The sequence below is a fragment of the Mixophyes fleayi genome, chromosome 4, assembly GCF_038048845.1.
Source record: "Mixophyes fleayi isolate aMixFle1 chromosome 4, aMixFle1.hap1, whole genome shotgun sequence".
NCBI classification, from domain to species: domain Eukaryota; kingdom Metazoa; phylum Chordata; class Amphibia; order Anura; family Limnodynastidae; genus Mixophyes; species Mixophyes fleayi.
Genome location: NC_134405.1, coordinates 323,786,443 through 323,806,691, shown reverse-complemented (window position 1 = coordinate 323,806,691; position 20,249 = coordinate 323,786,443). Strand labels below are relative to the sequence as shown.

General features: G+C 38.8%; 1 protein-coding gene across 1 annotated transcript in view; it reads left to right on the top strand.

Annotated features, from left to right (window-relative positions):
* Positions 1-20,249, top strand: part of ANO2 (anoctamin 2) — a 202,078-nt gene that overhangs the window by 164,449 nt on the left and 17,380 nt on the right. The window contains exons 21-22 of the mRNA XM_075210223.1: positions 15,883-16,035; positions 17,606-17,658. Of these exons, the coding sequence (XP_075066324.1) occupies positions 15,883-16,035; positions 17,606-17,658 (206 nt within the window). The remainder of the gene's footprint in view (positions 1-15,882; positions 16,036-17,605; positions 17,659-20,249) is intronic.

Genomic DNA, 20,249 nt, shown 5'->3' with positions numbered 1-20,249 from the left:
GAATTACATAGTAGCATCAGTAGGATTCCCCTAATAGCACATAATAGTGATAGTAAGTATGAATCTAGTAAGATTATGGTGTTGTGCCTGTATTAGTTGGCTCCCACATCATTCTGGCAGCCTAGAATTTCATTCAGCCAGGAAACACGAGTCCCAGATGTAATTATTGACCCTCCTGGATACCTGATCTCTACTCTACCTTGACACATGGGAAAGTGTTCTCATCGAGATTGCTATCCTCAATGTGCCCCAGGGACAGACAAAAAATGACCAGCAACCTGATCGCCAGTGTTTTCTGTATGATAAAGGTGATCGGGGTCCTAGTAAAACCATGCCCCTAGTATAACAGTGTGTTTACATTCTCTATGTCCACATGTTGGGAGAGTGTAACAATATGCTGTAATGCTATGGGCAGTATTCAAGCCATAAACGTATGCTATACCAAAAGAGTAAAAAGAAGAGAAGTTAAACAATAAAGAAATAAAAAAGTAAAAAATAAAAATAAGTGGAAGAAAAACAACACAGACACATAAACATCTTTTGCATATACATGGTTATTTATTCTAAATAGATTTATATTGAGAATTTTTACAATAAAAAACAAACAATCATGGAGAGGGGGAGAGAAAAAAGGGGAAAGCAAATCAAACCAAGTATCAAATATACAAGCACAAAGTCAGGTCGGTACGTGTTATACAAAGAGCAAAGAATACATGACTAAATAGCATTGGATAGAAACATAGATTTATATTAATGACAAAACCAATAAGGAGACCTGAGGGGGGTGGAAGGAGGAGATGTTAGTAAAGGGATATGGGGGATAAAAATAAGAGACGTGGGGGGGAGTAAGAGGGAGTAAGATGCTAACTTCTCAGGATATGGATGAAGGAGCTATAGAAAGACAAGATCAATAAGTTTCAAAGAAATCAGTCCAAGCATTCCAAACAGACAAATATTTATTGGGCTGATCATGAACCAGGCTAGTGATGTGTTCGAGTTTAAACACCTGCCAAAGATAATTGATGAGAGCCGGGAATGTGGGAGGGTCAGAGTTTTTCCAGTTCTGGCCGATCAGGCATCTTGCCACTGTGGGGACATGTCCGGCAAGTTTCTAAATCTGTCTAGGTATGTCGGGGGAAGTCATGGAAGGAGACAGTAGGAAAGGTTGAAGGAGGTGTATACACAAGATCTTGTAGATCACTTCTTTGCACTTTCTAAAAAAAGGGCTCAATTTTTGGAGAACTCCGCCAAACTTGAGACAGAGTACACCGATCGTGGCAATTTCGGCAACAACAGTTGGAGGAGGACAGGTAGACTGCTTTGAGTTTGGAGGGGACCACCTAAAAAAAATTAGAATTGATTTCTTTGACTTGGGTACATATCGAAGATTTGGCAACCGCCTCACGGCTATGAGACCATTCTTCAGCATCAATCATCTCACCCATGTCCACCTTCCAAGGCAGCTCATGAGGCTCTTTGGACGCCATGTTGTGGAGATAAGGCCTCTGGACAGGGCTCTAAACAGGCAAAATGCTTTTAGAGGTGAGTGTTGCTAGGGAGTGCGAGGATTTATCTCACTATTATAGAGGTGGCAAATCTGAAGGTATTGATAAAAGGAGACACAGGGAAGGTGAAGGTGATCCCGGAACTCAGGGAACTCTGGGAAATGGCTTCAGGGAGAAATTTGAAGTTGTGCTTGGTCCAGTCTGCTCTAGGTTCTAGTCCTGGGGGAAAAGAGGAGTTGTGGCACAAAGGTGCCATTCTCTCAGGGTTTTCAATAAGTCGTAAAGACTGCACACAATGGGGTATATTTACTAAACTGCGGGTTTGAAAAGCTGTAGATGTTGCCTATAGCAACCAATCAGATTCTAGCTTTCATTTCGTAGACTGAACTAAATAAATGATAACTAGAATCTGATTGGTTGCTGCAGGCAACATCTCCACTTTTTCAAACCCGCAGTTTAGTAAATTTAGCCCAATATCTCCAAATAGAGAGCAAGAACCGAATTGTAGGGGGAAGTTGGCACATAGGGTACCGGTCTTTGGGGTCCACCCACACCAAATCATAGGGAGACGACATATACATATGGTCTGCATCCACATCAACCCACATCTTAGGGCGTAGATTGGCATGGGTGAGAACGGCTTATGTGAGGTGGACGGCCAAACAGTATTTGTGTTTTGCATTTTATTTTCATTTGTAGTGTAAAATATACACCAGAAGCTACACATATCAGTAATTAGGAGCAGCAGGCTAAATTAAGGTAATCATTTTATCAGTTGAGTTAATGTTCTTGTTTGTTTAATGAAAAACAACATAAAATTTGCTTGAGTAAAAACAATTCTTCAACAAAACTGATGCAGGTAAAACTGTGTCCTTTCATTAACATACAACAGCAAATGAAACTATAAAAGGAAAAAAATCTGAAACCAATGATTAGAAAGATATATAATTGGTTTGTGATGTCACAATAAAGACCGATACTCTTTAAAATGAATTCTGGATGTTAAACAAAGCCTTTGAAAGTCTCCATCTTCCTATATTTTTATGTAATCAAAAAGCAATTAGTATTTTTTGCAAAGATTGATTATCCTCAAAGACATTTTCTGAGCTACAAAAGAGACCTTTCATTGAACATGTTAAACCACTGTATTCGGTATTGAAGTGTAATTAAAGTATTACAATGAATAATAGAGAGATTGTTTCTGAACAAACTTTATAAGCTTATAAGAAAAAAGCATCAGCGTTCAATAAAAAAAGAAGAAAGCTGATTATAACAGTCTGCAACAGCTATACAGTAAATAAAATGAACAAAAAACTAGGATATTAGAAATAGGGTAGAATAGAATGAAAATAGTTATCATAATTTAAATAATCAGGCTTTCCTGATAGTTATTCAGTGTTCTAGTTGCCCCCTTACCATTAGTACCCTAGGTATCCACCTAGGTTCACCTAATGTTAGCTCCAACACCGCACACCTGGAAACCCAATAGTTTTGTTTAATGCAACAGGGTCCCACTGCTTACTGTTACTGGGGACCAATATATCAGCCAGCTCCTAGTTGGATGAGTCTCTCCTTTTATTTAATTATTTGTAGAGATGCTCAGGCGCGGTTTTCCGAAAACCGAGTGCCCCCCTGACCATTGCCAATCCAAGTACAGTGCCGAGCCGGCTCTGTACTTTCCTGTTACCTCGGATCTGAATCAAGGCAAAACCTCCATGCTGCGTCGTCGGATCTCACAGGTTTTGAATTCCATAAGTACCTCCCTCCCCAGGAGAACCAGCGCCATTGCTCACACAGAAACAGGAGTAGCAGGGTTCTTGTCACTCTCCAGTCTCCAGTGACATTGCTCAGTGCCATTGCTCACACATAAACAGGGGTAGCAGGGTTCTTGTCACTCTCCAGTCTCCAGTGACATTGCTCAGTGCCATTGCTCATACAGAAACAGGAGAGATAGCAGTGTTCTTGTCACTTGACAAAAATTGACTGGAAACAACAGGAAATTAATGTTATTGAGGTTAATAATGTAAGAACAAAAAAAGAGCCAAATTATGTGATTTTAGCATTGTTTAGCAATTTTTTATTTTTTTAAATAAATACAAAAATACAAATCCAAAATCAAAACACGTGAGGGCAGTTTGACCAAAACCAAAACACGAAATTAATACAGATCCAAAACCAAAACCAAAACTCAGGGGTCAGTGAACATCCCTAATTATTTGTACTTTTGGTAGAATTGTTATGATGTTGTATTAGATTCTATTAGAACATGCTACTGTTATTTTTATTTATTCAAGACTGCTGGAGAAGAATGATTTACGCTTCTGATGTTGTGTTGTTAAGCTTCATGCTCAGACTGTATTAAGTCACACATAATTGTCTCTTTTGTAATGACTCTATTTAATGTTTGTGGTGTAATGAGTGACACCACCAGAAAATGGACAATTTTCTAAAATGAAACCTCATTCATGTCATGATTATTCATCTCTCTCTAGGCTAAATAGAAAGGGAGAGTACAATGTGTCTATTCTGGGAAAGGTTAGCAAGGGAGGCATTTGCCCCTTGGGCTGCTCTTGTAATGAAAGGGGCTTCATTTAGCACTGCCATTAGTGTGCTTGGTAGTGCACAATAACTGCATAAAGCACCCACAATGTCATCATCATCATCTATTTATATAGCGCCTCTAATTCTGCAGCGCTGTACAGAGAACTCACTCACATCAGTTCCTGCCCCAATAGAGCTTACAGTCTAAATTCCTTAATACACACAAGGGCCGAGAGAGAATAAGGTCAATTTAATTGCAGCCAATTAACCTAAAAGTATGTTTTTTTGGGGGTGCAAACATGGGGAAAACATACAAACTCCACACAGAAAAGGCCATGGTCGAACTCATGACCCCAGTGCTGTGAGGCAGAAGTGCTAACCACTTAGCCATTATATAGCGGGGGAGGTTAATGGAGTCAGCAGTCATGCCAGGCAACACAGAGCCAGGGGATTCTGAAGGCCCTTCTAGTAATGGGGAAATGGCTGAGGAAACAGGGATACTCAGCCTGCTGCCACCAGCAGAAACCTCTAAAGCAGCAAGGAAGGGAGGACGGGAGGCGGCAAAGTGCCCAACAGCAGCGGGGAGGCAGGATGCTAATGGCCAGCCGGACTGCCTGCCTGTCAGCAGCAGTGTTCTGGCACCATTAGAGACATTAAAAAGGAAAAAATAGGAAAAGCACAGAAGGGACTGACGGAAACAGACAACTCTAGATAGGTGAGTGCTACTTATCCATCCAACTTGAACCAAAGCATAAGAAGGAGAACATCAGCCCAGCAAAGAAATTTAGGCACACTAGGCAACTCAGACAGTATAGCCCCATGGGAGTAACCCAGGAAGCCTGCCCTGCCCCCGTGACCCCATCAAGGATAGGAGCCTTTTCTGGTTTGAACACAAACCTTAGCTTTTTAATTTACCTCAGGCTGATGATACCATCCCTCAGTTGTAATGAAGCCTAGTGCTCACACTGAATGCACTTCAATAGAGTTCTTTGGTTGGGCTCATCATAACCATTAAAGGATTACTTCACACAAAAATTAAGAATGTACTTCTGGGTGGAGTTCAAGGGTTTAAAATACAAAACAAAATTATACCTACTATAGATTCACCTTTCATTGTATACGCTGAATTCCCAGAATGCTCTAATTCCTCTCTCCTCTCACAGCTTGCTCTGTATCAAAATTCTATTTTTTGTTTTTGGATGAGATCTTTTATCCTAATTTGTGGAATGTTGTGGACATATATGTCCTGGAATGCCAAAGAAGACTCTACCCAGCACCAGACGCAGTTCAACATATGAGTTTGAGCTATAAATTTGTTCCATATTCTAAATTTTTCCAGAATAATGTTACTATGACCCTTACCGACTTACTGGGGGTCATTTCTGAGAAACGGTGTATAGATAATGGTACAAAAAGATGCTGTAACGCACAGCAACCAATCAGATTCTCAGGTGTTTTTAAAATTAAGTTTAGAATATGAAACAATACACCTCATTGGCTGCTATGGGTTACAGATTTCCTTACATTTTCTCATTGTGCTGGTGTGACTAGATGAAATCCACATCTAGACGATTTACTAACATATACTGCTATTCTCCAAGTTCGCACAGAGTAAATAACTATTTTGTGCACTGAGCCACTATGCCAGGATATTGATGAATTAGGAACTATTGGCATCACTCTAGCTCGATCACATTCTCATGAACTTCGGTTAAGCCCACAATATGACCTCCTCCGCTGTGTGCATGAAATGGTTTCACTGTGAGACTTTAATTTCCCCAAATTACTGTCTATTTGGGTGATTCTTGTAACATGTTGAACCATTGACCAGTGGTTCCCAAACTGTGTACCGTAGCTCCCTGGAGTGCCGCGACAATCTCACAGGGGTACCGCGGCCCGGGCCAGTGGTAAGCAAGGCAGGGGACTACCTGGTAACTATTTTGGCTTAGGGGTACCTTGAAAAATTATGGAGACGAACTGAGAAAGTTTGGGCAGCACAGTGGCCTAGTGGTTAGCACTTCTGCCTCACAACACTGGGGTCATGAGTTCGATTCCCGACCATGACCTTATCTGTGTGGAGTTTGTATGTTCTCCCCGTGTTTGCGTGGGTTTCCTTCAGGTGCATTGGTTTCTTCCCACACTCCAAAAACATACTGGTAGGTTAATGGGCTGCAATCAAAATTGACCCTAGTCTCTCCCTCTCTGTCTGTCTGTCTCACTCTCTGTCTGTGTGTGAGTGTGTGTCTATATTAGGGAATTTAGACTGTAAGCTCAAATGGGGCAGGGACTGATGTGAATGAGTTCTCTGTACAGCGCTGCGGAATTAGTGGCGCTATATAAATTGACGATGATGATGATGATGATCCACTGCCATAGACATTTCAGTGCACGGTTGTAGACAGGATCTCAAACAACTTGATCCAAGGCTTGACCCCACAACCAGGCTCAACTCATCCTTGGTCACTCATACCGTGCACATTTAGACAGTGTAAAGTTACACAGTGACACAAATAAAAATAAGGTAATGTAATTAGACAAATAAATTGACATAAATCAATTTGAAAAATAATTATGAAAGAATTTTTTTTAAATAATTGAGCCAGAGAGCTGTGGTTGGGACTCAGAGCTTAAAACGCATGTTGCTTGGGATTTCTAATGCTCCTTTTTCAGTACGTTTCAGCTCATCCTGTTCTCGTGGTTTCTGCATTGGCAAAATTCTAACTATGAAGTAATTCCACATATTCCACCCAACCTGTTAATAAGTAATGTCAAATATTTTCTTTTCTTTTGAAATTTTAGCTAAGTGCTAAGTTCGTGGAAGCTGCCCTAGGTTCTTCAAAGTCTGAAAAAACAGAATGTTGTTTTGTTTCTCTTTGTCGAAGGACAGTGACAATGATGGATGGGTGTTCTTAAATAATTTGTGTTAACAAAGAAAGGAAACGTATCAACGCATCTGTTGTCTGGCATGGCTTTTTATCAGAGTAGCAAAATTTCATGTTGAAAACCCTTGAGGAGGCTACACCTTCACCCTTCATCGAAACATTTGTTTGAGGACAAAAGTATCAATAGCAACATTGAGCGAGGACACAGTGTTCTGTTTAGTTTATCATACTGTAAATATGGAAGCGGCTGCACGTTTGTTACAAATGTGTAATATTTTCTTGCTATCATCACAATAGCCGTCTCCCTACAGCGGTATCATTTTGAAATTCTCAGATGTTAAAGCCTAGAACTTATTTTTTGTAAAAACTCCAATAAATGAAACTATTAAACGCTGTGATTAGAAGTCGAATAATTTAAAGAAAGAAAAAGTGATTTGCCCATTGCAGGGGTGTATTTTCAGGGTCCCAAGTCCCACTGCAATAGCGTCACTGTTCGTCTCCTTTGTTTCTCTTCCCTGTGAAAGAGCAGTGAGGAATAATGTGATATTCCATTCTAAAATATCATTAGAGCGCTGTGTGCGGACATCACTACATAGCGCTCTAGGAGGAAGTAAATGAAATTAAACTGTACTTCAAATGAAGGTAATTTAAATCCATGCGCTATAAAAAAAAAATCCAGAATTTTTTGGGTAGTGAAAACCCACCTCTTCAGACAAGCTTATAATATTCCTCAACCATCATCTTAATCTCCCTAGGTTACCCTAGTACCACCATCTACACAGCTAACACAAGACAACAACCCTCTGACCAACATTGCCACACACACAGCCCACTCAATACTTTTACCTTTGCATTCTAGCTGGTCTAGTGTGCAATATGATGTAGCATATGCCCTTGTGTTTCACACTCCCATTGTCCCATAGATTGTAAGCTTGCGAGCAGGGTTATCTGACCTCTCTGTCTGTATGTATTACCCAGTATTATATATAGTTTTATTAATGTTTGTTCCTAATTGTAAAGCGCTATGAAATTTGCTGGCGCTAGATAAATAAACGTTGATGATAATGATGATAATATATAGAATATGGACTTAATTTACCATCATTTTAAAAAAATTTTAACATTAATTTTTCCGTCATTCAAATTTACAAAATTACCATCACTACGGGCACTAATGATATGGCCATGAACCAATCGGCAGTATTTATTATATTTCACAGCCGTCAATGACGAAGCACCATGATTGTGACGGGCACAATTTGGGCACAGCCCCTATGTGCGTGGTGTGTGCCGCTTGCCCTCTCTAGACGCAAGTACTTCCTTACGACATTAGGTAGCCCACAACAATTTGCCCCTTTGCAGATGAACAGTAAAGAACTTGGAAACACGTGGATGACAAAATTGCACTAATTTGGTTGTTCATGCATCAGGTCAAACAACCGGATTACAATGGACGATTTTATGCCACACTCGACCAAATCTGATCTAGCACAAAGCAATCACTTTGAATCGGTGCGTATTAATTCAGCCAACTCTGCCTTGTGTAGGAAGCAGGTGCACTTCAAATTCAAATATATAAAAATATTTGATTATTTTTGCTATTTGACCTACAGTATGTCTGAGTTTTACTGGGTAAGTGAAAAACCCCTAGTAAATATAGACCTTTTTAGGGAAAGAAATCAAAGACGTCCTAGGTCAGTGTTGGCTAACCTGTGACACTCCAGATGCTTGTGAACCTACAAGTCCCAGCATGCTTTGCCAATATATATAACAGCTTATTGCTGGAAGGGTATGCTGGGACTTGTAGTTTTCACAACACCTGGAGTGTCACAGGTTAGCCATACTTGCCAACATTTTTTTTTTTTTTTCCGGGAGATGCCGGCTGGGACGTGGGCGTGCAGGGGGCGGGGCTGCGAAATCGCGTCATTTTGGCCCCGCCCCCATGACGGAATGACGCAAATCGCGTCATTTTACAGTGGGGGCGGGGCTAAACGCCGCGATTCCGGGTGAATCGCGGCGTTTAAACTAAATTTTTCTCCCTTCCTATCAGGGAGATTGCCACACTCGTCCGGGAGACTCTCGCAAAATGCGGGAGTCTCCCGGACAATGCGGGAGAGTTGGCAAGTATGAGGTTAGCCAACACTGTCCAAGGTAGATTAATACTAATATTATCCAAAGAGAACAACTTAGCTAATTAACTGAACTCTAATCAAAGGTTCAATCCAGTATAAGGTCTACAACTGTAACATATATGTATTCTGAACGAATGCATTGATAACACATTACACTCTCTCCTGCACACGACTGACAAAACAAATATGTCTTTACCTCTCTAAGTGAGCGTGTCAATACAACATGTGGAGGAACCCGCTTCACATTTTAGCCTGAAGGGGCAGCATGTCTCACTGACAGGAGAGGCCTTTCTGTCACTGGATGAGTCTAAAGGATGAGAAAATAATGCTTAAATATTTCTCAAGAATGTTTTCTTTTTTCTTTTTACATTTTGTTTAAAGGTGAACTGCACCCTTGTAAGTCAGGCTTACCTGGGCTGCAAGGTGGTCTTGTTTTTATTAGAATTCTTGTATGATAACACTGACATTCCAGGACCTCATAATTGTCTTGAGAATGAAGGCTAGCCCCTAGACGTATTATACTGATAGTCTGCTATGCATTAGTATATGATCATGTATAGAAATCTTCCTGTCCTAAATAACTTAATATATTTTCTTGGTGCTTAGACAGCAGCGTATTTGCTGCTTAGTAATATCTGCCTATTTTTTGCAGACTTGTGCAGTAACTGTGTGTCAGGACTGTGGTAAACCTATGTAATTTCTTAAGGAAGAAGCCGCATGTGTCAAAATGCGTTTAGCTGAAAGTGGTCTGAGGGCACTCTTGCGCCTCAAATTGTTCTCTTGTGCTGTAGGACAAGGTGTTCAAATGAGACTCATGGGGTAGAGAGAGCACATCTATGCGGGCGTTCCCTGGTTAGAGATGGCCGCGGATTCTCTTACTCCCTGCAAAAGGACTTAATATTTATGGGTGCTCAGGAGGTGCTGTTAATTTGTCATTCTATATTATCAGTGGGATGAATGTTTTACTATGCAGGAACAATTCATGCAGGTTACTACATTTATATGCTCAAAATTACAAATGCCCATGTAATAAAGGTATTCAAGAGCAATAAAAGTGCAACGTGCAAAAAGATTGTCTTGGATGGCAAATAAAAGTTTGTAAAAGTCTAATAATTATCTATCTATCTATGTCATATCTATCTATCTATCTATCTATCTATCTATCTATCTTGTATCTATAGTGTATCTCTCTCATATCTATCTATCTATCTATCTATCTATCTTGTATCTATAGTGTATCTCTCTCATATCTATCTATCTATCTATCTATCTATCTTGTATCTATAGTGTATCTCTCTCATATCTATCTATCTATCTATCTATCTATCTATCTATCTATCTATCTGTCTGTCTTGTATCTATCTATCTATCTATCTATCTATTTGTCTGTCTTCTATCTATCTATCTATCTATCTATCTATCTATCTATCTATCTATCTATCTATCTATCTATCTGTCTTGTATCTATAGTGTATCTCTCTCATATCTATTTATCTATCTATCTATCTATCTATCTATCTATCTATCTATCTATCTGTCTTGTATCTATAGTGTATCTCTCTCATATCTATCTATCTATCTATCTGTTATCGGTTTTTAGTGAACTAGAGCAGCCTATTTAATGAAAGCTACTTATTGGTTGCTATGGGTTACAGCACGTGTTCTAAAGATGCCCTAAAGTGGAACCTGCTAAAAACAGCCCACTCTATATTAGGCCCATAAACTAACACCCTTTGGCTTTTATGGGTTTCTACAGCGTAACTTCTAAAAACATGATGCGTATTTAAGGTCATCCACCCCTAGTGTAAGCAGTAAAGTACTTCTGCTCCAGGCACATTACATTTGCATTCTTGGCCTTCTTGGTGACATTCATACAAAGGCTGAAGAACTGTCCAGATCTAGATAGCTGAGGAGCTTACTGGATGAGTCACGTCACTAGGACAGGTTACCTGACTCATAGGGGCTCTTCTGTGCCATCCCCAGGCACTTGGGAACTAGTGTGAGACAAGTTCTATTTATGTATTTCCCTCCACGTTATGAGATAGCTGCAATTACTGGCAGGAATTTTACAGATAAGGAGCTGGTATTTGTTAATTGCATAATATTATAATTTGCATACACATAGAGAGATGGGAGAATATAAATATCACGCATTTATTTGTATACCAACATATCACGCAGAATATTACATTCAGAGCAGGTTTATTCATTCACATCAGTCCCAGCCCCAGTGGAGCTTACAATCTAATTCCCTACTAACATTCAAACATATTCTGTTGCATGTAATAATGCATTATTTCAGTTTAATCCTCTCTTCCACTCACTGGTTTCTAGAGTTATACAAATTCTATCAAACCTATCTGCAGGGCCCTTTATTACAATTGTTTTTACATTTAAAACATCTCCACCTCCCTTATATCCTACTCTGTTTTTTCCTGAACTATGTACATCGGTAATAACTATGGCCCAGTCTTTGTTATCATTGTAGCATGACTCTGTAACAGCTACAATAGCTGATCTAGCCCCTTGACATGAATGAAATTAGTTTATATTTTAAACTGCAAGCATTTGTTCAGTACAGGTATCATTTAAAACCAGTGATGGAACTTCCATGGGTACCGGGTTTGTGGCTGTTATGCCAAGCTGTCCTGTCAAACTAAAGCAGGGATATTGCAGCGTCAAACGCACCTGTATATGAAATGCGTCCAACTTGTTCGGAGGTGTAGGTCACATTACTGCATTAAGCCTTTGTGAATAGATCCTAATAAATGAATGAAAAAATTTTTTTTGGGGTGTGCAAACATCCTCTTTTTTGGATACAAATATACCTGCCTGCTTTCATATTTTTCTTTGTTAGCTCTATTCTAAAATTGTCTGTGTCTATCAGGGAATAAATACATGTTTTTTGGAACTCTATAATATATTTTAGACTGCAAGCATTTGTAAAAGTAGCATTTAAAACTAGTGGTGGAACTATCATGGGTACCTGGCTTGTGGCTGCTATGCCAAGTTTTCCTGTCAAACTGAAGCAGCTCATACCAGCCTTATGTTTCTAAGCAACTGTTCCTGGTTTGTCTCCTCTGGGTACTAGTGCCGTGGCCACACATTCAGTCACTGGGAAGTGTGAATAACAACACCAGAGGGGGTATTACGCTTCAAAATACTCTCCCTCTTGCCCTCTTAGCTCTTCGCCTTAGGCATTAAATGTAGGACCAGACCAGAGGCGGAATATGCACCCCTGTCCCTTATCTCTGACAGTCCCTAATTCACTCGTCTTCAGTATTGGTTACAAATGGATTTGGAGGCGTTGGCTCATCTAAAATACTCTGTGCGTCCGTGAAAATTCTAATCCTCTAATTAGCTACCGGTTGTTATAGCAACAATCTAGGTGAAACCAGGTAACATTATATCTTAACTGTACTTCTAATATCCGCGATTAATATCTATATCCTCCTACAGATCTTTTTCTTTTTTTTTTCTAAGCGCTGTGTGAAGGTCTGGCTTAACAACAGACAGCTAAATAATTATTATAAACAAATAAGTGTGACTCATCGGCATGTAAAATATTTAAAACTTAAAACCATAACTCAACATTGGCAGCGACAGCGTTTGAAAGCATATAGAGCTCATTCTTAAAAAACGATCAGCTTTTGTTCTGTTGAAACTGTGAACTTGTCAAGTACTGCTCCTGGCACAGTGCAGCCATGCCAAGATTTCTGAGCTCCAAAAGACAGACTTAATAAGTGCATGAAATAATCACACAGGATGCCTAGATTTTCCTGTGTGTATGTGTGCGGAGAGCAAGATGCCAGATTAGGAAATACACTTTTGTGAACCCAATGTTAAGATAAGTGGTTGGCACAACGTTTGCACTGCCTTATGTAGAGCATTCCTCAGCGTCTGCCAGCCAAGACTGTTGGTGCCACATTACATTTAAGCTCACATGTTGTGACTTTGGTGCCAGAATGATTTACCGATGCTCGCTGGGAGGTCATGCCAAGTATTTTTTCAGCTTTTATGTCATTTTGTATAATTGAGTCATTCTATACTACCCCTGCGCTAATGCATTTTACCTTTTTTTTTTCAGACATTTTTGCTTTATGGAAACCTATAAAGCCAAATTAATGTTTTAAAAATAAAATATTAAATTTAATATGATTATTTATTTTTTTATTCTTTACCGGATTAAATAAACCCTGCTATGCATTTTCTTTAACCAGGCAATACTAATCCGTGTAATCTTTGCTTGGATTCAGCATTGATATTTTAATGATAATTAAATATATGTAACTTTGTCATCAGTACTAAGAGTCCTGTGCAGATTGTTTGGCACAGTGCTTCTAAATAATGACCCTTAGGGGTATATTTAGTAAACTGCGGGTTTCAAAAAGTGGAGATGTTGCCTATAGCAACCAATCAGATTCTAGCTGTCATTTTGTAGAATGTACTAAATAAATGACAGCTAGAATCTGACTGGTTGCTATAGGCAACATCTCCACTTTTTCAAGCCAGCAGTTTAGTAAATCTAGCTCTTAGCATTCACTGGATTCTCTGGGGGCTCCCATGTCTACAACAGTCCCACACAATAAAGAGTTCACTGTAGAGCAGCATTGACACCCCCTTGGCTTTTACCCAAAAAATATGGGACCAAGTGACAAGGGACCATAGCAGATATTGGGGGTCCTGTCAAGGTCAGTGAACGACACATCCAAGGTCAACATGATTTTAATTTTTAGCTTAACATAAACCATTTTTTTTTTGGGTGGAGATTATTTAATCATCATCTTGAAAACACTATGGAAACAAAATACGCCTTAGAGCTAACCTGATTAAAATGAACAAACATATTCAAGGTCAGGACAAACATTTGTGTAATAACCCTTGTTGTACTACCTCCATAGAAAGAGGTTGTTCACTGTAAGTTTAGTTAGGCTCTGGCATTCTCTATAAAGGGAGATCCTGATGGCAGATTCACTAAATGGATATAAAATGGATCCAATGCCTTTTGTGTATGTAATAGTACCGGTAGCTATAACTAGTAAAGGACACTAGTTGATGTAATTAGTAGCTAGTATAAGTTGCCAGCTGCCCCTCTGGGGGCTTGTTTTGCTTTCCTCTGGATCAACAAAGGAAATTCAAACAGAAATTCAAATTGTTCCGTCCATGTCTATAATAATAATAATAATGTCAATGACAAGTATTGTTAACAGGTGTATCCTCATCATGTACATCCATCTCATTATAATCAAGTCTCATATTACATTGGAGGTGAAAGTTGGTTTCAAGATTACGATTAATGAATTTAACCAATAGCATGTTGTGCCGCTTGTTCTTCCTGTGCTGAAAGCCTCTGAAGGTGTTGGGAGTTATCGCTGGTTTGTTTATGTGCTAAACTATGTTATATGTAACAACTCAATATTACATATGCTGCTGTTTTGTTCCAAAAACAGAGCACTAACATACATAGAGAGTCCTAAGCACATTAACTGAACTGGTACCAAGTTAGCATCATCATGATTTATTTATATAGCGCCATTAAATCTGCAGCGCTGTACAGAGAGCTCACTCACATCAGTCCCTTCCCCATTGGGGCTTACAGTCTAAATTCCCTAATACACAGACCGAGAGAGAGAGAGACTAAGGTCAATTTAATAGCAGCCAATTAACCAACTAGTATGTTCTTGAAGTGTGGGAGGAATCCCACACAGACAATACTCCACACAGATAAGGCCATGGTCGGAAGTCGAACTCAAACACCAGTTCTGTGAGGTAGAAGTGCTAACCACTGAGCCACCGTGCTGCCCATACATTCATTTAAAAAGTTTTCAAATACTAAATTGAACCAAATTATTTTATTTTTTTTTTAAAAAAAAAATCCTTGTAGATGTTAGTTCATTTAGGAGGCTGTTCACCCTACTAGCAAATTAAAAATATTAAGAACAAAGTGGAGGCATTTAGTTTACTCCAAATGAATGACACAAACAAGAAAGAAAATACATTTATGGCTGAACATGGTTCGAAATACAATGAATGCAAAATAAATGGTATAAAAATGACCACACTGATGATGATAATAATAATAATAATAATAATAATAATAATAATAATACAGATTGACTTACTCATAATAGTATATAAAACTCTATCTGATAAAATCACCAATAACGAAGAAACCCGTCAGTGGAATCTAAACAACTCTTCTGTGCTATTTATATAGAGTAAATGCCTCATTTTCCTTAAAGTTTTCAAATACTGACAAGGGGCCTGATTCATTAAGGATCTTAACTTAAGAAACTTCTTATTGCAGTCTCCTGGACAAAACCATGTTACAATGCAAGGGGTGCAAATTAGTTTTCTGTTTTGCACATAAGTTAAATACTGACTGTTTTTTCATGTAGCACACAAATATCAACTTTCAAATTTCAGCGTACAAATAAGCTATCAAGTATTTGTGTGCAACATGAAAAAACAGTCAGTATTTAACTTATGTGCAAAACAGAATACTAATTTGCACCCCTTGTATTGGAACATGGTTTTGTCCAGGAGGCTGAAATAAGAAATTTCTCAAGTTAATATCCTTAATGAATCAGGCCCAAACTTCTTAACCATGGCAAAAAAAGGTAAGTGATTATCACAAAAACCCAAAGGAATTAGAACTCAGATTTGGTTGGCTGAACCTGGATGTTGCTAAAAAAAAATTGTAGTATATAGCATAATCCTAAACATGATTTTTTTTTGACCGGTACATCCCTACTTTTATATACGTTGTTTGCATATACTGACCATTTCGTTGTTCTATTTCTCTTTTTTGTTTTTTTTTAGTTATCCAGTTTGGGTTCGTCACCCTATTCGTGGCATCTTTTCCTCTGGCTCCTCTATTCGCTCTTCTAAACAACATTATAGAAGTAAGACTCGATGCTAGAAAGTTTGTGGCAGAGTTAAGAAGACCTGATGCCGTACGAGCTAAAGATATAGGTATCACAAATTATTAAATGTGTTCTGCAAAAATAGGAATAAGCTTTTGTTATTTCTTGTATAAGATTGCTCCTGATCAACCCCCTTCATTATTTTTCACGTTGGTTAAATTTATTTTACTTACTATTTCCTTCTCTGGGGTCATTTTCGGAGCACAAAACTTAACTTTAGTGCAGTGGAAATCCAGCTTTGGACCTTAAGGACACCATGATGTGTATACGTGTGCCTAGATGTTCAGTAAAGCATATGGTTTAACGGAGAAAGATAGAAGCATTTGGAGTGGAGCAGATCTTTGTACGGACAGAAGGAAAGAGTTGGGTGTAGTGAGTAGGGGCAAAGGCAGGATTTGTAGTGGGGGGTTTCCACACCACGCCGCCAGTGGGCGTGACCAGCATGCAGAGGGGCGTGGCTATAATTTTAGACAGTGCTTGGCTGCTCTCCAACTCTTCCTATCCCCATATTATACATGGGCAATGCTGCGTTCACTACTGTTAGGTGCTCGCAGCTCTCACTTTTCAAGCAGAGCCTTGTGAAGCGGGAGCAGGGTCCAGCCACCTCAATTATACAGTACCAGGGCTTGGAGGGGGGTTTCCAGGCACTAGCACCCCCCCCCCTTATTTTTGCCTATGGTGGGGATGTTCTTTGCAACGTATGGAGTAGGGACAAGGGTGCACTTAGCTTTCTGGAGCAATGCAGAAATCAAATTTGGGGAGCAAGATAATTAAAATGAGATTAAGGGATGAAGAAGGCGCAGTTGTTGAAGCGATCCTTTGTGTGCGGAAGGTCTCATATTTCAACTCCACAAAATGACTTGATTGTTGCACCAGCTCAGGTCTCGTCCTATAATTTTGGTGGGGACTGTTTTGTGCCTCCTTTATACATTTTCCCAGAGAAACAATTCCCATGTTCCCTCACTCTTATGATTAGTTTGAGACGTACCTGAGGCCAAGCCCAGCAGTATATTAAAGGGAAAAACGGTTCAATCAAATAAATGATCACAGTGGCGCTCATCAAAGTTTGGGAGGGAAGGAGGGGATACCAGGCAGCCTTCAAAAGTGCTAGACATGCCCTTGGATGTGTAATCACTCCCCAATCGTGACATGTTCCCCCACCCCCCTGCGCCAAGTGAAGAAGAGGCAAGTTTGGGGGGTTTCAAAGTCGATTATTAACTATTAGGATTTTTACTGGCAGTTTACTGAGAGAGAACCTTGGATATTTTTAGAATATTTAGTGGTTCTCCTTTGTACTATGTTTACAAGTTCATGAATGCACTTCTCAACTTAAATATCACAATTTTCTTTAGATATCAATAAATGTAATATAAATGTAATATTCACATCATTCCTACAAGTTCAGTGATTTTCATTGGCATCCATTGCAACTTTTAGCTTGTAATGATGATTCAGGAACACTGTGACAAGGCAACAAAACAAGTCAAATATCAAACTAAACAGATTCCTGGCAGCTTACAATAATTATTAAGTGTGGGGATAGCTTTATCTTATATATATACCCAGAGGAAGGATAAAAAACTAAACAACCAAATATGTTTTGTTTTATTCTTTTGCAGGAATTTGGTATAATATTTTGAGTGGAATTGGGAAATTTTCGGTCATTATAAATGTAAGTATTTTCTTGCTAATTTTGGAAGAACATTTTGATATTCATTAAGGTTAATTTACATAAACTGAAGCTTGAGATGAGTATGAATGAATTTTTGTTTTATTGAACACTGTTCTTCAGATAATTCTGTGGGTTCTGGTAGTGTAGAAAAAGGGGAGCAGGAGCCGCTGGCTGAGGCCAGTCCAACGCTTCCTTGGGCACTGGAAACTACACAACCCAGCATGCAGAGGAGCTGAGAGACCAGAAGGAGGATAGAGGGAGTGTGGCCTGAGAGGAGGGAGGCACGGCCATTCCCAGGACCATAACCTTATTTAGCGGAGTCAATGAAAAGTGCAGCTAAGCCCACTGAGCTTGCCAGGGACCACAGAAGCCACTGGGGAAATAAGTACTGTGGAGAAGGGAGCAGCAGAGAGAGCAACGGTCAGAGAGGACAATGCCATTGTAAAGGGACTCAATTCTAAAGAAAGCTGCAAGTCTTACAGAAAGAGCTGCCAATCTAACAGAAAGAGCTGCAGGTCTAACAGAAAGAGCTGTCAATCTAACAAAGAGATCTGCTAAGTTACTAGAGATGGCTGCTAAAGTGATAAAGTGAGAGTTGCCATTCCAATAGGGGAGTTTGTAAGTGCCTGTGAGTAAGCTGACAGAAAGAAAGTTGTCAGAGATCTAGAGAGAGTCCATATCCAATCCAAAGGTCAGGAGGGGGTTCTTGTCAAATATAGAGTCCCAGACTGTTGCAAGGACCAACCTAGGGGTCCAGAATGAGTCCAGGTCCAATTCAGAGGTACAGAGGGAGTCTGAAACCTTTCCAATTTTTTCCAGAGTGTCCTAACTTGTTCCAGGCGCCTGTCCACAGCAGCTGTGAGTAACCACTACAGCAGCCAGGCCATCTCAGAGGTCTAGCCTTGGGGTGTCTAACACTGCAAGGACTACTCCCCTCATCATTTACACACATTCAAGTCTAATATTAATGTTGAGTTTGCTACTCTCATCATCTTTACACACATTTCAGTCCATTATAGTTGGTGGGGGGGGGGGGGGGGGAGGTGCCTGTAGGTTCTAAATGTGAATTCTGCCCACAGTATGTTCATGCCCCAAGTCATATAATAAGACATTTAACATGGCATTGATACCAGTCACATGTTGATATGTTCAACCTCGTTATCCTTGTTTTTGCTCATTTGGCATAATGTCATTTTTGTCATCAATGTTATTGCTGTTTCTTCTATTGTGTAATTATTGGATCTTCTGCCATGAAATTGTGCTCTTGTTATATTATATATCATTTTTATTTAATGGTTACAGTCATTTAAGCCACCCTTTCTTTGCTGAGGACAAGATCCTCTGCCTTTGGAAATTATTCTAATTATATATTATTATAATTATTACTATTATTATTGTTATTATTATTATTATTATTATTATTATTATAATTAGTAAATAATAATTATTATTATTATTAATAATAATAATAATAATAATAATAATAATAATATTTTAAGTTCTAACTATCAGAGTTGAAGGCAAATGGAGATATTAGGAGTAAATTTTAGCATGTGCTATTAAGCATTATACATAATAAATGCCTACTTATGATTATTTTAATGAATATAGTCATGTATATTAATACGGTAATAATATGGTATTAAATGTGCTATTTATCTCTGTGAGATTCAAAAACTCTGTTGATAAATTCTAGAGGAAGTTTTTGACAAATAACGTATATCCTCAATCAGCCTACACTGTTATTATAGTTAGAGAACATCTGCAAAATGTGTCTCCACAAAAGGCAATTAATCACACTGCTATGCTTTACAGGTTCTGACATAGGAGCATAGGAATTATACCAACAATAGTACAGCTAAGGGGCTATTTAAATGTAATTGAAATAGTGTAGCTTCTGTTTGTAATTGTATTGACTGTTCACCCCACTTAAATGGAATGTCCTTTGGTGTAATCGATTGAAATCCTCCATTGAGCTTTCTGTAATCAGATATTTTCCCTAATGCTGTGAAATTAATTGCAATGGCATAAAAGGAAAATGTTGAGGATCTAGGATCTAGTACATACTGTAGACAAAATTAAAAATGATCATATTACCAAAAAGATGGCATTGAAAAAACAAATAATCAGAGTGTAAAAACTAAAGAACCAGGGTGAATGGAAACCCTTGCTACACTGACTTCAGTCACAGTTCTATCGCCACTGACTCCAATGAAAGATCCTTTCCCACTGATTAAGTGTCACATTTCCTCATAGAAAGCAAAGGCTCTGTTGACTTCAGTGATAGTAGTTTCCCCATACATGGGAATGGGATGAGTCGCACTTGATCAGGAGAAGTTTCCACAGGCAAAAAAAAGTGGTGGAAAAGTCAGCATACAAAACACAACAATGCTTTTTTAAATGGTTGAAAAATGATGTATGAGAACTATATTTGAAGAATTATCATTTACGTCCTATTTGGGTGAGATAAACAGTGATAGGTTAATACAGTGACAAAAAATAATTATATACTTTTTCAAAGGAAAAGTTTAATTAACTTCTCAATTAGTGTATAGTTAGTGTATGCCTTATTGTCATATTTCTCAAGGTCA